Source organism: Ailuropoda melanoleuca, chromosome 5, assembly GCF_002007445.2.
Source record: "Ailuropoda melanoleuca isolate Jingjing chromosome 5, ASM200744v2, whole genome shotgun sequence".
NCBI lineage: Eukaryota > Metazoa > Chordata > Mammalia > Carnivora > Ursidae > Ailuropoda > Ailuropoda melanoleuca.
In genome coordinates this window covers 111,123,262-111,136,461 of record NC_048222.1, presented here as the reverse complement: position 1 = coordinate 111,136,461, position 13,200 = coordinate 111,123,262, and the positions used below count along the sequence as shown (strand labels likewise).

Here is a 13,200-nt window from a genome sequence, read left to right as displayed (position 1 = left end):
GGGTTCGGTCTTAGGACCCTGAGGTCATGACCTGAGTGGAAATCAAGAGTTGGGCGCCCCTGGAGACATGTGAATTTTATATCAGTATAACCTAAAAGTAACCAGATAGTTTCTCACGGATTCAACAGAGACACTTTGAGGAAACTAAGAGACACTAATCTAATGCAAAATTCTTTTTAGAATAGTTTTGTTACATTAAAAACTTTCACACTTGAGAATATTTTAATTTTGCTTTTCAGTATACATAGTCAAATGTTATTTATGTAATTTTTAATTGTATTCAAAGTAACATGGTAATTTGCCTAGGACCGAGCACATAGAATTGGACAAACCAAGACCGTCAGAGTGTTCCGCTTTATAACTGATAACACTGTGGAAGAAAGAATAGTGGAACGTGCTGAGATGAAACTCAGACTGGATTCAATAGTCATTCAACAAGGTGAGCCTTAGAACTTTAAAAAATTGACCAAGTTAGATTAACAAATGTTTTTTCCTAGATTTTTTAGGGGTTCTTGTTACTGAGCATCTATGGAATCAAGCTGGCAGCCTGAACGATATTTATATTCCAGAAAATAGTAAGCTTTAGTTTTAATAAGAGGATAGGTATGGGCTCAGGAAGGTTGAAGTTTGCATATTGGCTTTGCCAATTAGCAGTTCTTTTATACCATCCAAGTCTGTTTCCTCATCTGTTAAATGGGGAAAGAGAATTAAAGTTTAGTATTTTTAAGGATTACAGGGGAAAATGTATATAAAATACCCAGCATTCAGTGTGGCACATATTGAATAGAGCTGTGGTGAGTATAATTTACATGTACTAAAAAGCATTCTATTAATTATTCTGGGGTAAAATGAAGAAATAAAAATGAAACTCAAAGAATCTGATGTTATTTTTTTTTTTAGTCTGCAGCTATTTTCTGAACAGCCACCAGATGCATTGTTCTTAGTGCTGAGACTACAATGGTGAAAGAAAGCAACAAGTGTTCTTACTCTCATGGAGTTTATAATTTAGCGAGAGGAAGACCCAGTATAAACATGTAAATAGGACTAGAGGGTGAGAGTGGGACTCCTCGATAACCTTGGGCTCATACTGCTTTCTTTCATTCTCATATTTGCATTATAAGCATGCACTTCTTATCAGTCTATAAAGAGATAGAGAGATACACTGTTAATATTGTTTGCTGATGATTCCATATTGTGTGACTTCATTTTGTTAACTGGCTTTTAATTTCCAGGTAAGTAAGGGAATGTTACGTTTCTTTCATATTCTATTAATGCCAACCATAGTGTTAGCCACATCTCTGAATATGTGAAGACAATAAATTGTGGCTTATTATTAGTTGTTTTTATTGATAATTATTATCAAGTGCTTACTCTGTGCCAAGCCAGGTGCTAAATACTTTGCGTCCATTATCTCCTTTAGTCTTCATGCCAGCTTGAGGCTGGCATTAGAAGTAGAGGCAAGTCACTTGTTTACCGTTCATGTAGCTAGGAAGTGAGTCATCTAAGACTAAGAACTATATTAACTTACTAGAGTGAAGTGTTTACTTAGGAAAGTCTCTGGAGCCTGCCAAAGAGTAAGGTTTCTCATGGTAATGTAATGGCTAGTTCTTTCTCCCCTCATTCTTCATCCATGTTTTTAGAAAAACATCTGCCTTCTAGTATTCTTAATTATTCTCATCTGTGAAACAGTTTTTAAAAAAAGAATGAAAATAATTTATAATCAACTTAGAAAAGCTGTTTGAGTTTTTTTACTTAGTTTTTTGGTTTTGGGGGGCAAATTTTAGAGTGAAATTTTGTGCTAATAGCTTTGTAGGCATTAGTCAGATAGCAAGCCTTAGGTGTATGCCGTTGTATTACTGTCTGCGAACTAAGGCATGCAATTAAAAATAATGAGAAATCATAGAACTGCTTTAAGTCTGAATACCGCCCCCTGCCGTCCAATGGGGAAGTAGTTTCAATAAGACTGAGAACATATTGGTAGCAGTGAGAGTTTTCAAACCAAAGAAACATGTTCTGAAGATAAATCCTAACTTTGAGAGTCATAGATGTTGGTGGATTCTGTTAGGGATCCAAAGCCATAATACACAAATTTAAGATGCAAGAGAACAACTTGGGTCTTTATCCACTCATTCATTACAAGTTGGTTGGAATACAAAAATTGAAGCTTTATGTTAAGTATATGTGATGAATGGCCCTTTAGGGTAGAAATAATTCTTTATGGTATTTTGGTTTGTTTGTTTTGATTCCTCCATTTTTGAAAACACATTACAGGGTTGGCCAGATTCCTATCAATTGAAGATCTTACTTTTCTTAGGTTGAATGTCTTCTATGATCAAAATAAGCTTTCAGGAGTTTCAGTTCTTAAGATTAGGAAATTTTCAGAAATTGATATGTATTTCAGTCCTTAGCTAAAGCTTGGTGATATGAGGGTTTTTTTATACTTCACCTTTTTTGTTTTGTTTTGTTTTTTGTACTTCCTTAGATAAAGCTTGGTAATGTGAAGGTTTTTTTGTACTTCACCTTTTTGTTTCATTTTGTTTTTTGTACTTCACTTTTCTAAGAAAAACCTAATGGAGTATTAGTATTAATGTCTGTCTGCTTATCAGAAACTTCTTGTCTATAATCTCATCTGTTGATACTTTAAAAAAATCTTAATTTTTATTTTCAAATATCCCAACTTGCTATTATTCAGCCCATACAAGAATACATTTTATTGAGATGGTGTACAGTAGGTTTCATTATGTGTAACAGATTAACTTTAGAATATTTCAAAGCTTACAACTAAGAATCTGGCATTGTTTTATGTGAAAATGAAAATTATCAGAAGTAAATAAATAATTGATGCTTGAGGCAAAATACATGGTATTACATCTGACATTTAAAATTCCAAGTTTTCAGTAAAACGCAGTTTGCTCAATTAACAGTATACAACATTTTTTTTTTCCCCAGGAAGGCTTGTGGATCAGAATCTGAACAAAATTGGGAAAGATGAAATGCTTCAAATGATTAGACATGGGGCAACACATGTATTTGCTTCAAAAGAAAGTGAGATTACTGATGAGGATATTGATGGTATTTTGGAAAGAGGTGCGAAGAAGGTGAGGAATAGTTAAATGATAATGTTTTTAATATGTAAAATGTTTTAAATCAGAAGTGTTTGAGGAAATACTTGTTATGTGAACCAAAAAAAGCAGCCTTTTGTGTACTGGAAAGCCTAACTTACTTTAACTACAGTTCTCAAGTTTATTTTTTTTTTTAATTCTCAATCTAATAAATTAGGGTTTTTTTCCCCCACAGACTGCAGAGATGAATGAAAAGCTCTCCAAGATGGGTGAAAGCTCACTTAGAAACTTTACAATGGATACAGAGTCAAGTGTTTATAACTTTGAAGGAGAGGATTATAGAGAAAAACAAAAGGTAATTTTAGAAAGACGTTTCGGTTACTCGAAGACTTTATTTTACTTGAAACTTGGAATTTTAAGTGTTGGGCGTAATGCCTTGTAAATTTGTCTCAAAGTAGTCATTTCTGTATACTCACATCTAAATTATTTTCATTTTTACATGTAGTATCCGATTTTCAGTTGGTAAACTGAAATGTTTTCAAAATTTATGTAATGAGGCTTACTGTATACATTTATAGTTGAAATATAGTGTGGGGTGATTATAATAATTTGGAATCTTTTAAAGAAAGGGGGGTAATCAGAAGGGGGAATGAAACATGAGAGACTATGGACTATGAGAAACAAACGGAGGGCCTCAGAGGTGAGGGGGGTGGGGGAATGGGATGGACCGGTGATAGGTAGTAAGGAGGGCACGTATTGCATGGTGCACTGGGTATTACACGCAGCTCATGAATCATTGAACTTTACATCGGAAACCGGGGATGTACTGTATGGTGACTAACATAATATAATAAAAAATCATTAAAAAAAATAATTTGGAATCTTTGAAAATTAAAATGAGTGGCAAAAAAATTGTCACAACCTTACTAGATTTTTTTAAAAACAGAATTGACTGGTAATAAAGGGGGAATATGTCTTAATTTCTTAAGTAATATTTGTTAGTATGTAGAGAAATTAGAAAATACCTACAAGTTGGAAGAAAAAAAATAGTTTTACCCAGCGTTTTTTTCTAGGCTAAATACATACCTATATTTTCCTCCTAGTTTGGGTTATAGCATATATTCTGTAGGTTTCTCCCCCACACCCGCCACCGGATAGAATGTTTTCCATTTGGTCAAGAAATACTCAAGTATATCTATGCTATTCACTAGACATGGTCCTATGTATTAATTACATAGTTTTGAGCAAAGTAGCATAATCTATCCTCGTAGAGCTTATAGTCCAGGATTTTATGAGTATCTTACTATTTACAAACAACAGTTGTAATGATGTACACAGTATGAGTTGTGTTCATCTAAGATTTGCGACTGTAAATAATCAAATTTGGTGATATGAATTGTTTCCCATATGCTAGATTGCATTCACAGAGTGGATTGAACCACCTAAACGAGAAAGAAAGGCCAACTATGCTGTCGATGCCTATTTCAGGGAAGCTCTTCGTGTCAGTGAACCTAAAGCACCCAAGGTGAGTTGATAGAGCAATAAAATATCCACAAATACCAGAAATGTAGTAAATTTTTTTCTTATATGTATATATATTTTTAAGATTTTAATTTTTTAATTTTTTATTTTTAATTTTTTTTTTTTAAAGATTTTATTTATTTATTCGACAGAGATAGAGACAGCCAGCGAGAAAGGAAACACAAGCAGGGGGAGTGGGAGAGGAAGAAGCAGGCTCATAGTGGAGGAGCCTGATGTGGGGCTCGATCCCAGAACGCTGGGATCACGCCCTGAGCTGAAGGCAGACGCTTAACCGCTGTGCCACCCAGGCGCCCCAAGATTTTAATTTTTTAAAATATATTTGTCTATGAGAGAGGGAGAGAGAGAGAGCACACAAGCAGGGGGAGTGGCAGGCAGAAGGAGAAGCAGGCTCCCGCCTGAGTGAGGAGCCCGATGTGGAACTCGATCCCAGGACCCTGGGATCATGACCTGAGCTGAAGGCAGACGCTTAGCAAACTGAGCCACCCAGGCGTCCCTTTTTGTTATATTCTTACAGTTAAATCAGATTGAGAATTAGAATCTCTTGTGGCTTCTTCCAGTGTATGTCTTTCACTTTCTGTTAAAAAGTTTTCTAAAAATTAGTTGTGAACCTGTGCATTTAAAGTTTGATTAATGTTCATTATTAATGGTAGATTCAGTTGCTTGGAGAATTGGCCATTATAAATGTTTATGGAAAAGGGAAGAATACAATTAATTAAAGCAAAACAATTTCTTTTTTATGGATAATATTGTTTTTCTCTCTAGGCTCCTCGACCTCCAAAACAACCTAATGTTCAGGATTTCCAGTTCTTTCCTCCACGTTTATTTGAATTATTGGAAAAAGAAATTCTCTATTACAGAAAAACTATTGGGTACAAGGTAATGGAAAGAACATTGCTCATAACTAATCTGGTTGGTTTTTAATTTAATAAATGGAGGATATATATTTCTTTTCATGGTTGGATTAAAACGTGTAAAATATCATTTGGTTAAGATTTTAGTTCATCACATACTTTCTAAAATCTACTGATGGATGACATAAAAAAGTATTTTTTTTAGGTGCCTCGAAATCCGGATCTACCAAATGCAGCACAGGCACAAAAAGAAGAACAGCTTAAAATTGATGAAGCTGAACCCCTTAATGATGAAGAGTTAGAAGAAAAAGAGAAGCTTCTAACACAAGTATATGGAGCCTTTATTCAGCATAAAATTTAGTAACCATTGCTTTTGTAAGCTACTGTGCTTAGGTCATGTTGGGGTATATAAAGAAGTACAAGTTTTTCCTTTCGAAACCGCAGTAACTGGAAATGATAAGGCATGAGCATATGGGGGTGTGCTACATTTTAATTGTCACTAGTTGTTGAGGTAGTTGAGAAGAGTATGTATTTGCACCAGTCTTGGAGTGGATATCCTTTTGATTACCTTTCTTCCGATATTCATTTTCTTTTCCTTTGAATCTTCCACATTGGAACAGTATTAAGTTACTGTTCTCAATTACGTCTTATTTGGTACTCTTTTGTTTAACAACCTTTATGGTTTAATCAGGGTCTTTTTAGAATCTGGCCTTAACCTTTTTTTGAAGCTTCATTTTTCTTTCATTTTTCTACTTGATACATCTTTGCTCTTTAGTCTTATGCTTATTGCTCTTTGAAAACTCCTGGTAATCCTTCATCGTTCAGCAAAAATGTTACTTTTTCGTGCAGCATTCCTTACTCTCTTCCACTGAAATTTAATTGCTTGGTTATGTAAGCAGTATGTGATGTATTGCTAAAAATGCATGTCTGGGTGTATGAAAAGTTACCACTTTAAAAGAACTTAAAACCTAGGAGTAATTGAAAATTTTCTGATACTTTAGAAATATTGGTAAGTGTAATAGCAATCTTATCCATCTTCAGTGTGCTGTTAAATGTTTTGTTTCCATTGCCTTGAAGGGATTTACCAATTGGAATAAGAGAGATTTTAACCAGTTTATCAAAGCTAATGAGAAGTGGGGTCGTGATGATATTGAAAATATAGCAAGAGAAGTAGAAGGAAAAACTCCGGAAGAAGTTATTGAGTACTCAGGTAATTCTTTTATTATTTTAATAGATACAAGAATGTTCTCAGTTTTTGGAGAGCTATTAAGTTCAGATTTTAATATTCTGAATTATGTTTTGATAAGCTAAATGTTGCCACAACTTTTAGGGCCTTGTTTTTTGTGTTTTTAAAAAACTGAGTTGGAAAATGTCCTTTTTAAAATGGCATAGTTAACTATTTTTTTTTTTTTTTACCGTAGCTAACTAGCTATTGCTAAGAAAATAAGAATAGGTCACTAATAATTGTGCTTTCTTTTTTTTTTCTCTCTATACCTACTTAAGCACTATGTGCCTGTCTTTACTGAAATCAGTTGGATTGTCAAGTGAAGAGGTGTAGATGTGATGCGATGAGTGTGCTTAGAATTCAAGAATAGAAATTTAAGAGTTGGGAGATACTTATCCAATTCATCTCTTTTTTTTTTTTTTTTTTTTACAGTTAAGAAAACAAATTATTGACTTACTTGTAGTATTAGATGTGAGAAAAACGGAAACATTTAATTGTTTGCAAATTATTTATGATAAGTTATTTATATTTTTCCCCCTTCCTCCACCTGTCCTATCTGTCCAACTTTTTTACCAGCTGTATTCTGGGAAAGATGCAATGAACTCCAGGACATAGAGAAGATTATGGCTCAGATCGAAAGGGGAGAAGCAAGAATTCAAAGAAGAATTAGTATCAAAAAAGCACTTGACACGAAGGTACTTTGTGATTAATAAATATGGTAGTGATGTAACTTTTTAAAAGGAAATGAAATGGTGGTCTAAAATAATTTTCTTCAAAGAGTAATATTCAAATGTTACAGGTGTATTCTCAACAGAATTTACCTTAGTACTTCAGTTGATATATCTGGGTCAGAGTCCCTATGATTAGCTCTTTCCTACAAAGTCTGAGCCTGTATTTCTCGAGAACAATAGAGACTCTGAAATTGTTTCACAGCAAAGCTTATAACGTAATTGAGGTGCTTGGGATAGAAAATTCTGATTTGGAATGAAACATTGTTAGCTAATCTTATTAAAGCTAAGTGTGAAATACAGATTATATAGGATTTATGTTTTATATAAAATCTGACTTTGATAGATTGGACGGTACAAAGCACCTTTTCATCAGCTGAGAATATCATATGGTACTAACAAAGGAAAAAACTACACTGAAGAAGAGGATCGTTTCTTAATCTGTATGCTTCACAAACTTGGATTCGACAAAGAAAACGTTTATGATGAATTACGACAGTGTATCCGCAACTCTCCTCAGTTCAGATTTGACTGGTTTCTTAAGTCCAGAACTGCAATGGTGAGTCCCTGCACCTTTCTGTGTAGTGTAGCAAGAGTTTAGAGTAAGTATTGCTTAATATTCTTTAACGTAAGTAAGGTAACTCATTAAGAGAAAATTGTGGTTTCACTCCATCTTTGGAGTACATTTTTGTTACAATACTGTAAGTATCTTGGGTTAAATCAGTTCTTTAGAGGGGCGCCTGGGTGGCACAGCGGTTAAGCGTCTGCCTTCGGCTCAGGGTGTGATCCCGGTGTTGTGGGATCGAGGCCCCACATCAGGCTCCTCCGCTATGAGCCTGCTTCTTCCTCTCCCACTCCCCCTGCTTATGTTCCCTCTCTCCCTGGCTGTCTCTATCTCTGTCAAATAAATAATAAAATCTTTAAAAAAAAAAAAATCAGTTCCTTAGAAAACAATTCTCATCTACAGTTAAAAACCTAACATCATGGATAACTTAAGAAATTTCTTGGTTCCTTCCTATTTTAATATCACGTATCTTTTAACATCACCACATAGGATAAAGACTAGTTTTTTATATTTTATTTAGGTTGTAAATAGGAAACATCACCATTAGTTTCACCTTCTGAATGGGATGATCATAATTTAAAACTTGTATTTTTCAGGTACTTTTGGTTTTATAAATGAATGTATTTCTATAAAGAAAGAACTCATTCAGGCATCTGCCCATCTGGATTGTTTTAGCTTGATTTAGTAAAACACTTTATTCTCAATACCAGGGTGTTTCTGATAAGCAAGTTCCATTCCTAATGACCTAAAAAGTTATAATTCAGAAAAGTTTAGCTTTGATGAATTGCCCTTTTTTAATGCATTTTACCGTTTTGAAGCTTTTAACTTTCCATCTTGTGTTCTTTAGGATAATAATGCCCCAAATGTTCTGTAGGCTTAAGTTTGGGATATACTGTAGGGTAAGCAAAGTTTAAACATTTTATATAGTGAGATTTCTCTCAGTGTATTTAAAGTATGTTGTCACTCTTCAAGACAGGGTACGGTGCAGTATTCATGTTTGACCACTGAAGGATTATTTTTCACTAAACATTAACAGTGGCTACTGTTTTGTGTATCCGTGTTTGGGAAATGTTGCACTATAAATGCATTATAAATAAAACTTGAGGAAAGACCGATTCAGTTGCTACAGCTCCGTCTGCTGTCTTTAAGGGGGAACAATTTATATAGTTAATAAGAATGATTTTGTAGTTAGTGAAACAAAATGCAGTATCACGTTGATTTACCAGTATAATACCATGGTCTAAAACTTGTTTCATGCTATGATTGTATGTGTATAGCCCCTTCTGATAAATATTCTTGCCTTAGAGCCAAGAGTATTCAGACCCTACTACATCTGTACCACATTCTGGCATGCGTGCCTCAGTTTACCTGTTAAATATAGAAATTTAATGTAGTTTGTTACCGTCTATCTCTAGATTATATTGCAAATATTTCTAAACCTTGTATGGTACATCCTATAACATAGTATTTTTAAATGATTTTGTGGTTGTGTAGTATCACTTTTTACAAGAAAACTATTTTGCTTATTAAGTAGTCAGCAATGATGCAGATGGACTTCTGTTTTCTTCAGGGTTAAATACTACCTCTACAGTACACTTAGACAACCTCTACCAAGGATTTTAGATTGCTAGAGAGAGATGATGTAGATATCATAAACTTCCATGGCTATTTTTCCAAAATTGGGAAGGGTGGCATTGGGTTCACTGATTACCATAATTCTAGTTACCTGTGCTTTTAAGGGAAAGAGGATGTACACTTATTAAAGTTCTGGTTTATTTTGACCTTGAAATAGGTGCATTTATATTATAGTTTTAGATATATAGGCTAGTTCTCAGGCATTGGTACTAAGTAGCAGTGTAGCATATATTATGTTTATTTTCAGTGCTTGAATTTCTAAGGGAAGGAAGGATTTAAGACAAATAACAGTATGATTTTAAATAATGAAGTAAAAATATTGATATCTTTATCCTCATAGCATGGATGAAAATCAGTTCTTTTGGCTGTTTTAGATTTTATCTATGGGGTCATGTATAATTATGTATTACACTATTAAAATGTTATAATTTAAAAACCTAGGTATCATGAAAACTTGCAGATGGAAAATACATGTTTACCATATAAATTTATGTTTACAATTCAGGAGCTCCAGAGAAGGTGTAACACCTTAATTACCTTGATTGAAAGAGAAAACATGGAACTAGAAGAAAAGGAGAAGGCAGAGAAAAAGAAGAGAGGACCAAAACCTTCAGTAAGTATTCATGAATATGCAGATATTTTCTTGGAAGACTTGTCTTCGTAAGAATTTGAACATTACTTGGTTATAATTGACATGTTAGTCGTTTTTTGTAAATACAGCCTTGCGTTGCTTTTGATTGCTTTGTGTAGGGAATATCACATTATGATGGTATTCCATAAATTTGGGGATTCATGAAAATCTGGGAAGGTATGTCTTGTGAATGCCAAGAGCCTACCCTTGACCTTGGGAGTACAAGGTATAATTTTAGAATATATAAAGAAATATTAGGAAAGCAGTGGCTTTACAGCTTTTACTAACTTCTAAGATTTAGTGTAGTGTTCCAGTGATATCTTAGCAATGTGAAAACAGATGTTTTAAGAGGAAAAAACCCCTCTTTTTATTTAGTGGTAATTTCGAAAGTCATGAATGAATGAATGCCTGAGTAATGTCTGGTATTTATGTAATACCTCATAAAATAATTAGCACTGCTTTCTTTTGGTATCAGGGCATGTTATACTGTTGGGTGTATTGATTTACTATTGCCTATTGCAAATTATTTCATTGGCATTGAAATTTTTGTGTTCGTAAAAGGAGTAGATAAGAACTTGGAGAATTAAGACTATTCTGGTTAAGAAAGTCTAACTTGTTACTTTGTAGCAGTTATTAATAAAGTAAAAAAGTCCATATATTTTACCTTTTAATATTAGTCTTGTGATGAAAAGGAATCCTTCTGTTCATTTGTAGACACAGAAACGTAAAATGGATGGAGCACCTGATGGTCGAGGAAGAAAAAAGAAGCTGAAACTATGAATACGTATTTGTTTCATAATCACTAACTTTAAACCAGTAGTTCTTTAATTTACGGGTCTTCATAAGATGTACTGTACAATGCTCAATTGTTATGTCATTCAGAGACATCAGGTTCATCTGTTTACTGAGCTTAGAAACATAGTATGTAGTTTCACTTTTTTAAATGCAACAGCTGTGCTGAAATTTTTTTTATCATTAACACTTGAAGTAATAAAACAGGCTTCATTTATTAATAAATGTTTCATTTGATTTATTTTTCTATTATAGTTCCATTTGTGAAGATTGTGACTTTTTGTTTCTCAGCTATAATTTCTATACTCAAAGCTTAAACAAGCAAACAACTAAAAAAATTGCAAATAACATTTGTCCCTTTGGTCTTCACTTAGTTGTGTAATTGTTTTAATTCACTTTGCCTTTGCAGAAATTTGGGTATCTTGGTAGTGCTATGTAGAGTCTCATCTGGGAAGATTATGTAAATTGCATTCTCCTTGATTATTATATGGGTAGAATGGAACAAAAGGCAAGACAAATTATCATTAAATTCTATGCATATTTCTGTTATGCTTTCTGTTTCTATAGTTGGTTCTGAGGTGTGAATATGCCCTGTTCTGTTGGAAGACTGGCCTTTTAGTTGTATAGCCAAAGACATTTAGTATTTTCTGGTTCCGTAAAGTGTTACTGTACTATTTTGTAAAAGGAATATTATTTTTAATTGTTTGGTAAATGTTTTGACAAGTTACCTTCTTGAAGCAGCCACAACTTAGAAAGATGATGTCAAAACTAAGGTGGTTTTTTTGTTTTTTAAAAAGACCCAGCCAAAATAAGGTATGGATTTGTCATACTGTTGAATTGAAATTGGTAACAGAGTGTGTGTCCCTTTCCAGTTTACCTTTTTTGAGTTTTTAGAGTAATTGAAATTTTTATATTTTAAAATAATTTCTAAGTGTGAACGGCAAGATTGAGTATAATACCAGTTTTTATTTTCTATGAACAGACTTGATAAACTGGAGACCCTGAAGCAGGATTACCCAAATTGTAGTGTCAGGATTTTAGCTGTACCAGAGGCCTTTATGTGCTACACATAATTTGTATAAAGTTTTATATGTGCAAATTGGGTACATAAACAGTTCTCCATTTTTCTAAGGGAATGCAATAAATGTAGCATCGTGAATAAATATAACTTTTATAATCCTTAAGTGGTCTTTTCTTTCCATTTCTTTAATTTTCTTATTTGATTTTTTCCCCCCTTAGGACATTATCTCTTTCCCTTAGATTTCTTCTAAAATTTCTATCATTTGTCATTTTTGCCCACACATAATTAGAAATTAGCACATTATAAATAAAAATCTCGAAGTATTACTGATACTGCTTACTTTTCCAAAATGTGGAGTTGTTGCTGTGTCAAGCAAAATCCAGTGGTTATGGTAAGTTTTGTAATTTGAGTTTCTGTTGCTCCCCCCAGACTGACCTCATTTTAACCTTGGATTCTGGAAACAATTATGGGTCTAGTGTATTCAATATTTTAGGAAAGGGTTTCTTTTTCATGAAAAGCGCTATCATTTTTAAGAGAAGTGGCCTAATTTTGGAAGAATTACTTGGAAAAACAAGGCTGAAGAAAACTATGGAAGTCACCAAAGAAATGTTTTCAAGAGGAAAAGAAACAGCCTAATACCATCTGGTTGGGGTGGGAATGGGGGATTCAGAGTAGGAGTGGGAAAACGTAGAAAGTGGAAATGTGTTAAAGGAATCAAGTATAGTGGTCAGCCCTTGAGAGCTCAGGGACTTAAAATAGAAACATATAAAGGGAAAAAGGGAAACAATTGAAGAAAAAACATGAAAGAAAAATATCCAAATTCAGCATTGTAGTTAGCCAATGTGTGAGACATTTCCACAGGTCACTTAGGGTATTATTGCATATTTAAGAATAAAGCCATGATTCTGATTATATTGCTAATTAAGAGAAGGAAAAATTAGCTCGAAGTAACTTTTAAAAGAGGGAAAATGGCAGAGAAGATAGACTCAAAATTGGAAACCAATTTCCAATCGATAACCCTCAATTTTCAAATGAAGAGGTAGGTATCCAGAAATAGGTAGAATGGGGCCTAAAGCCAGCCTAGACTTCGATTAGATAGTTTACTGTGACCTGGAGTATTTCATTTAATAATTAAGGTTTTATATTTG

The 13,200-nt window shown here is 33.7% G+C and overlaps 1 protein-coding gene across 1 annotated transcript in view; it reads left to right on the top strand.

Moving 5' to 3' along the window:
* SMARCA5 (SWI/SNF related, matrix associated, actin dependent regulator of chromatin, subfamily a, member 5) overlaps positions 1 to 12,215 on the top strand; it is a 36,984-nt gene extending 24,769 nt beyond the window's left edge. Inside the window, exons 13-23 of the mRNA XM_034661568.1 lie at positions 307 to 439; positions 2,950 to 3,098; positions 3,298 to 3,417; positions 4,477 to 4,587; positions 5,367 to 5,480; positions 5,661 to 5,783; positions 6,533 to 6,665; positions 7,257 to 7,375; positions 7,755 to 7,967; positions 10,114 to 10,221; positions 10,954 to 12,215. Of these exons, the coding sequence (XP_034517459.1) occupies positions 307 to 439; positions 2,950 to 3,098; positions 3,298 to 3,417; positions 4,477 to 4,587; positions 5,367 to 5,480; positions 5,661 to 5,783; positions 6,533 to 6,665; positions 7,257 to 7,375; positions 7,755 to 7,967; positions 10,114 to 10,221; positions 10,954 to 11,019 (1,389 nt within the window). The 3' untranslated portion in view covers positions 11,020 to 12,215. The remainder of the gene's footprint in view (positions 1 to 306; positions 440 to 2,949; positions 3,099 to 3,297; positions 3,418 to 4,476; positions 4,588 to 5,366; positions 5,481 to 5,660; positions 5,784 to 6,532; positions 6,666 to 7,256; positions 7,376 to 7,754; positions 7,968 to 10,113; positions 10,222 to 10,953) is intronic.
* The last annotated feature ends 985 nt before the right edge of the window (positions 12,216 to 13,200 follow it).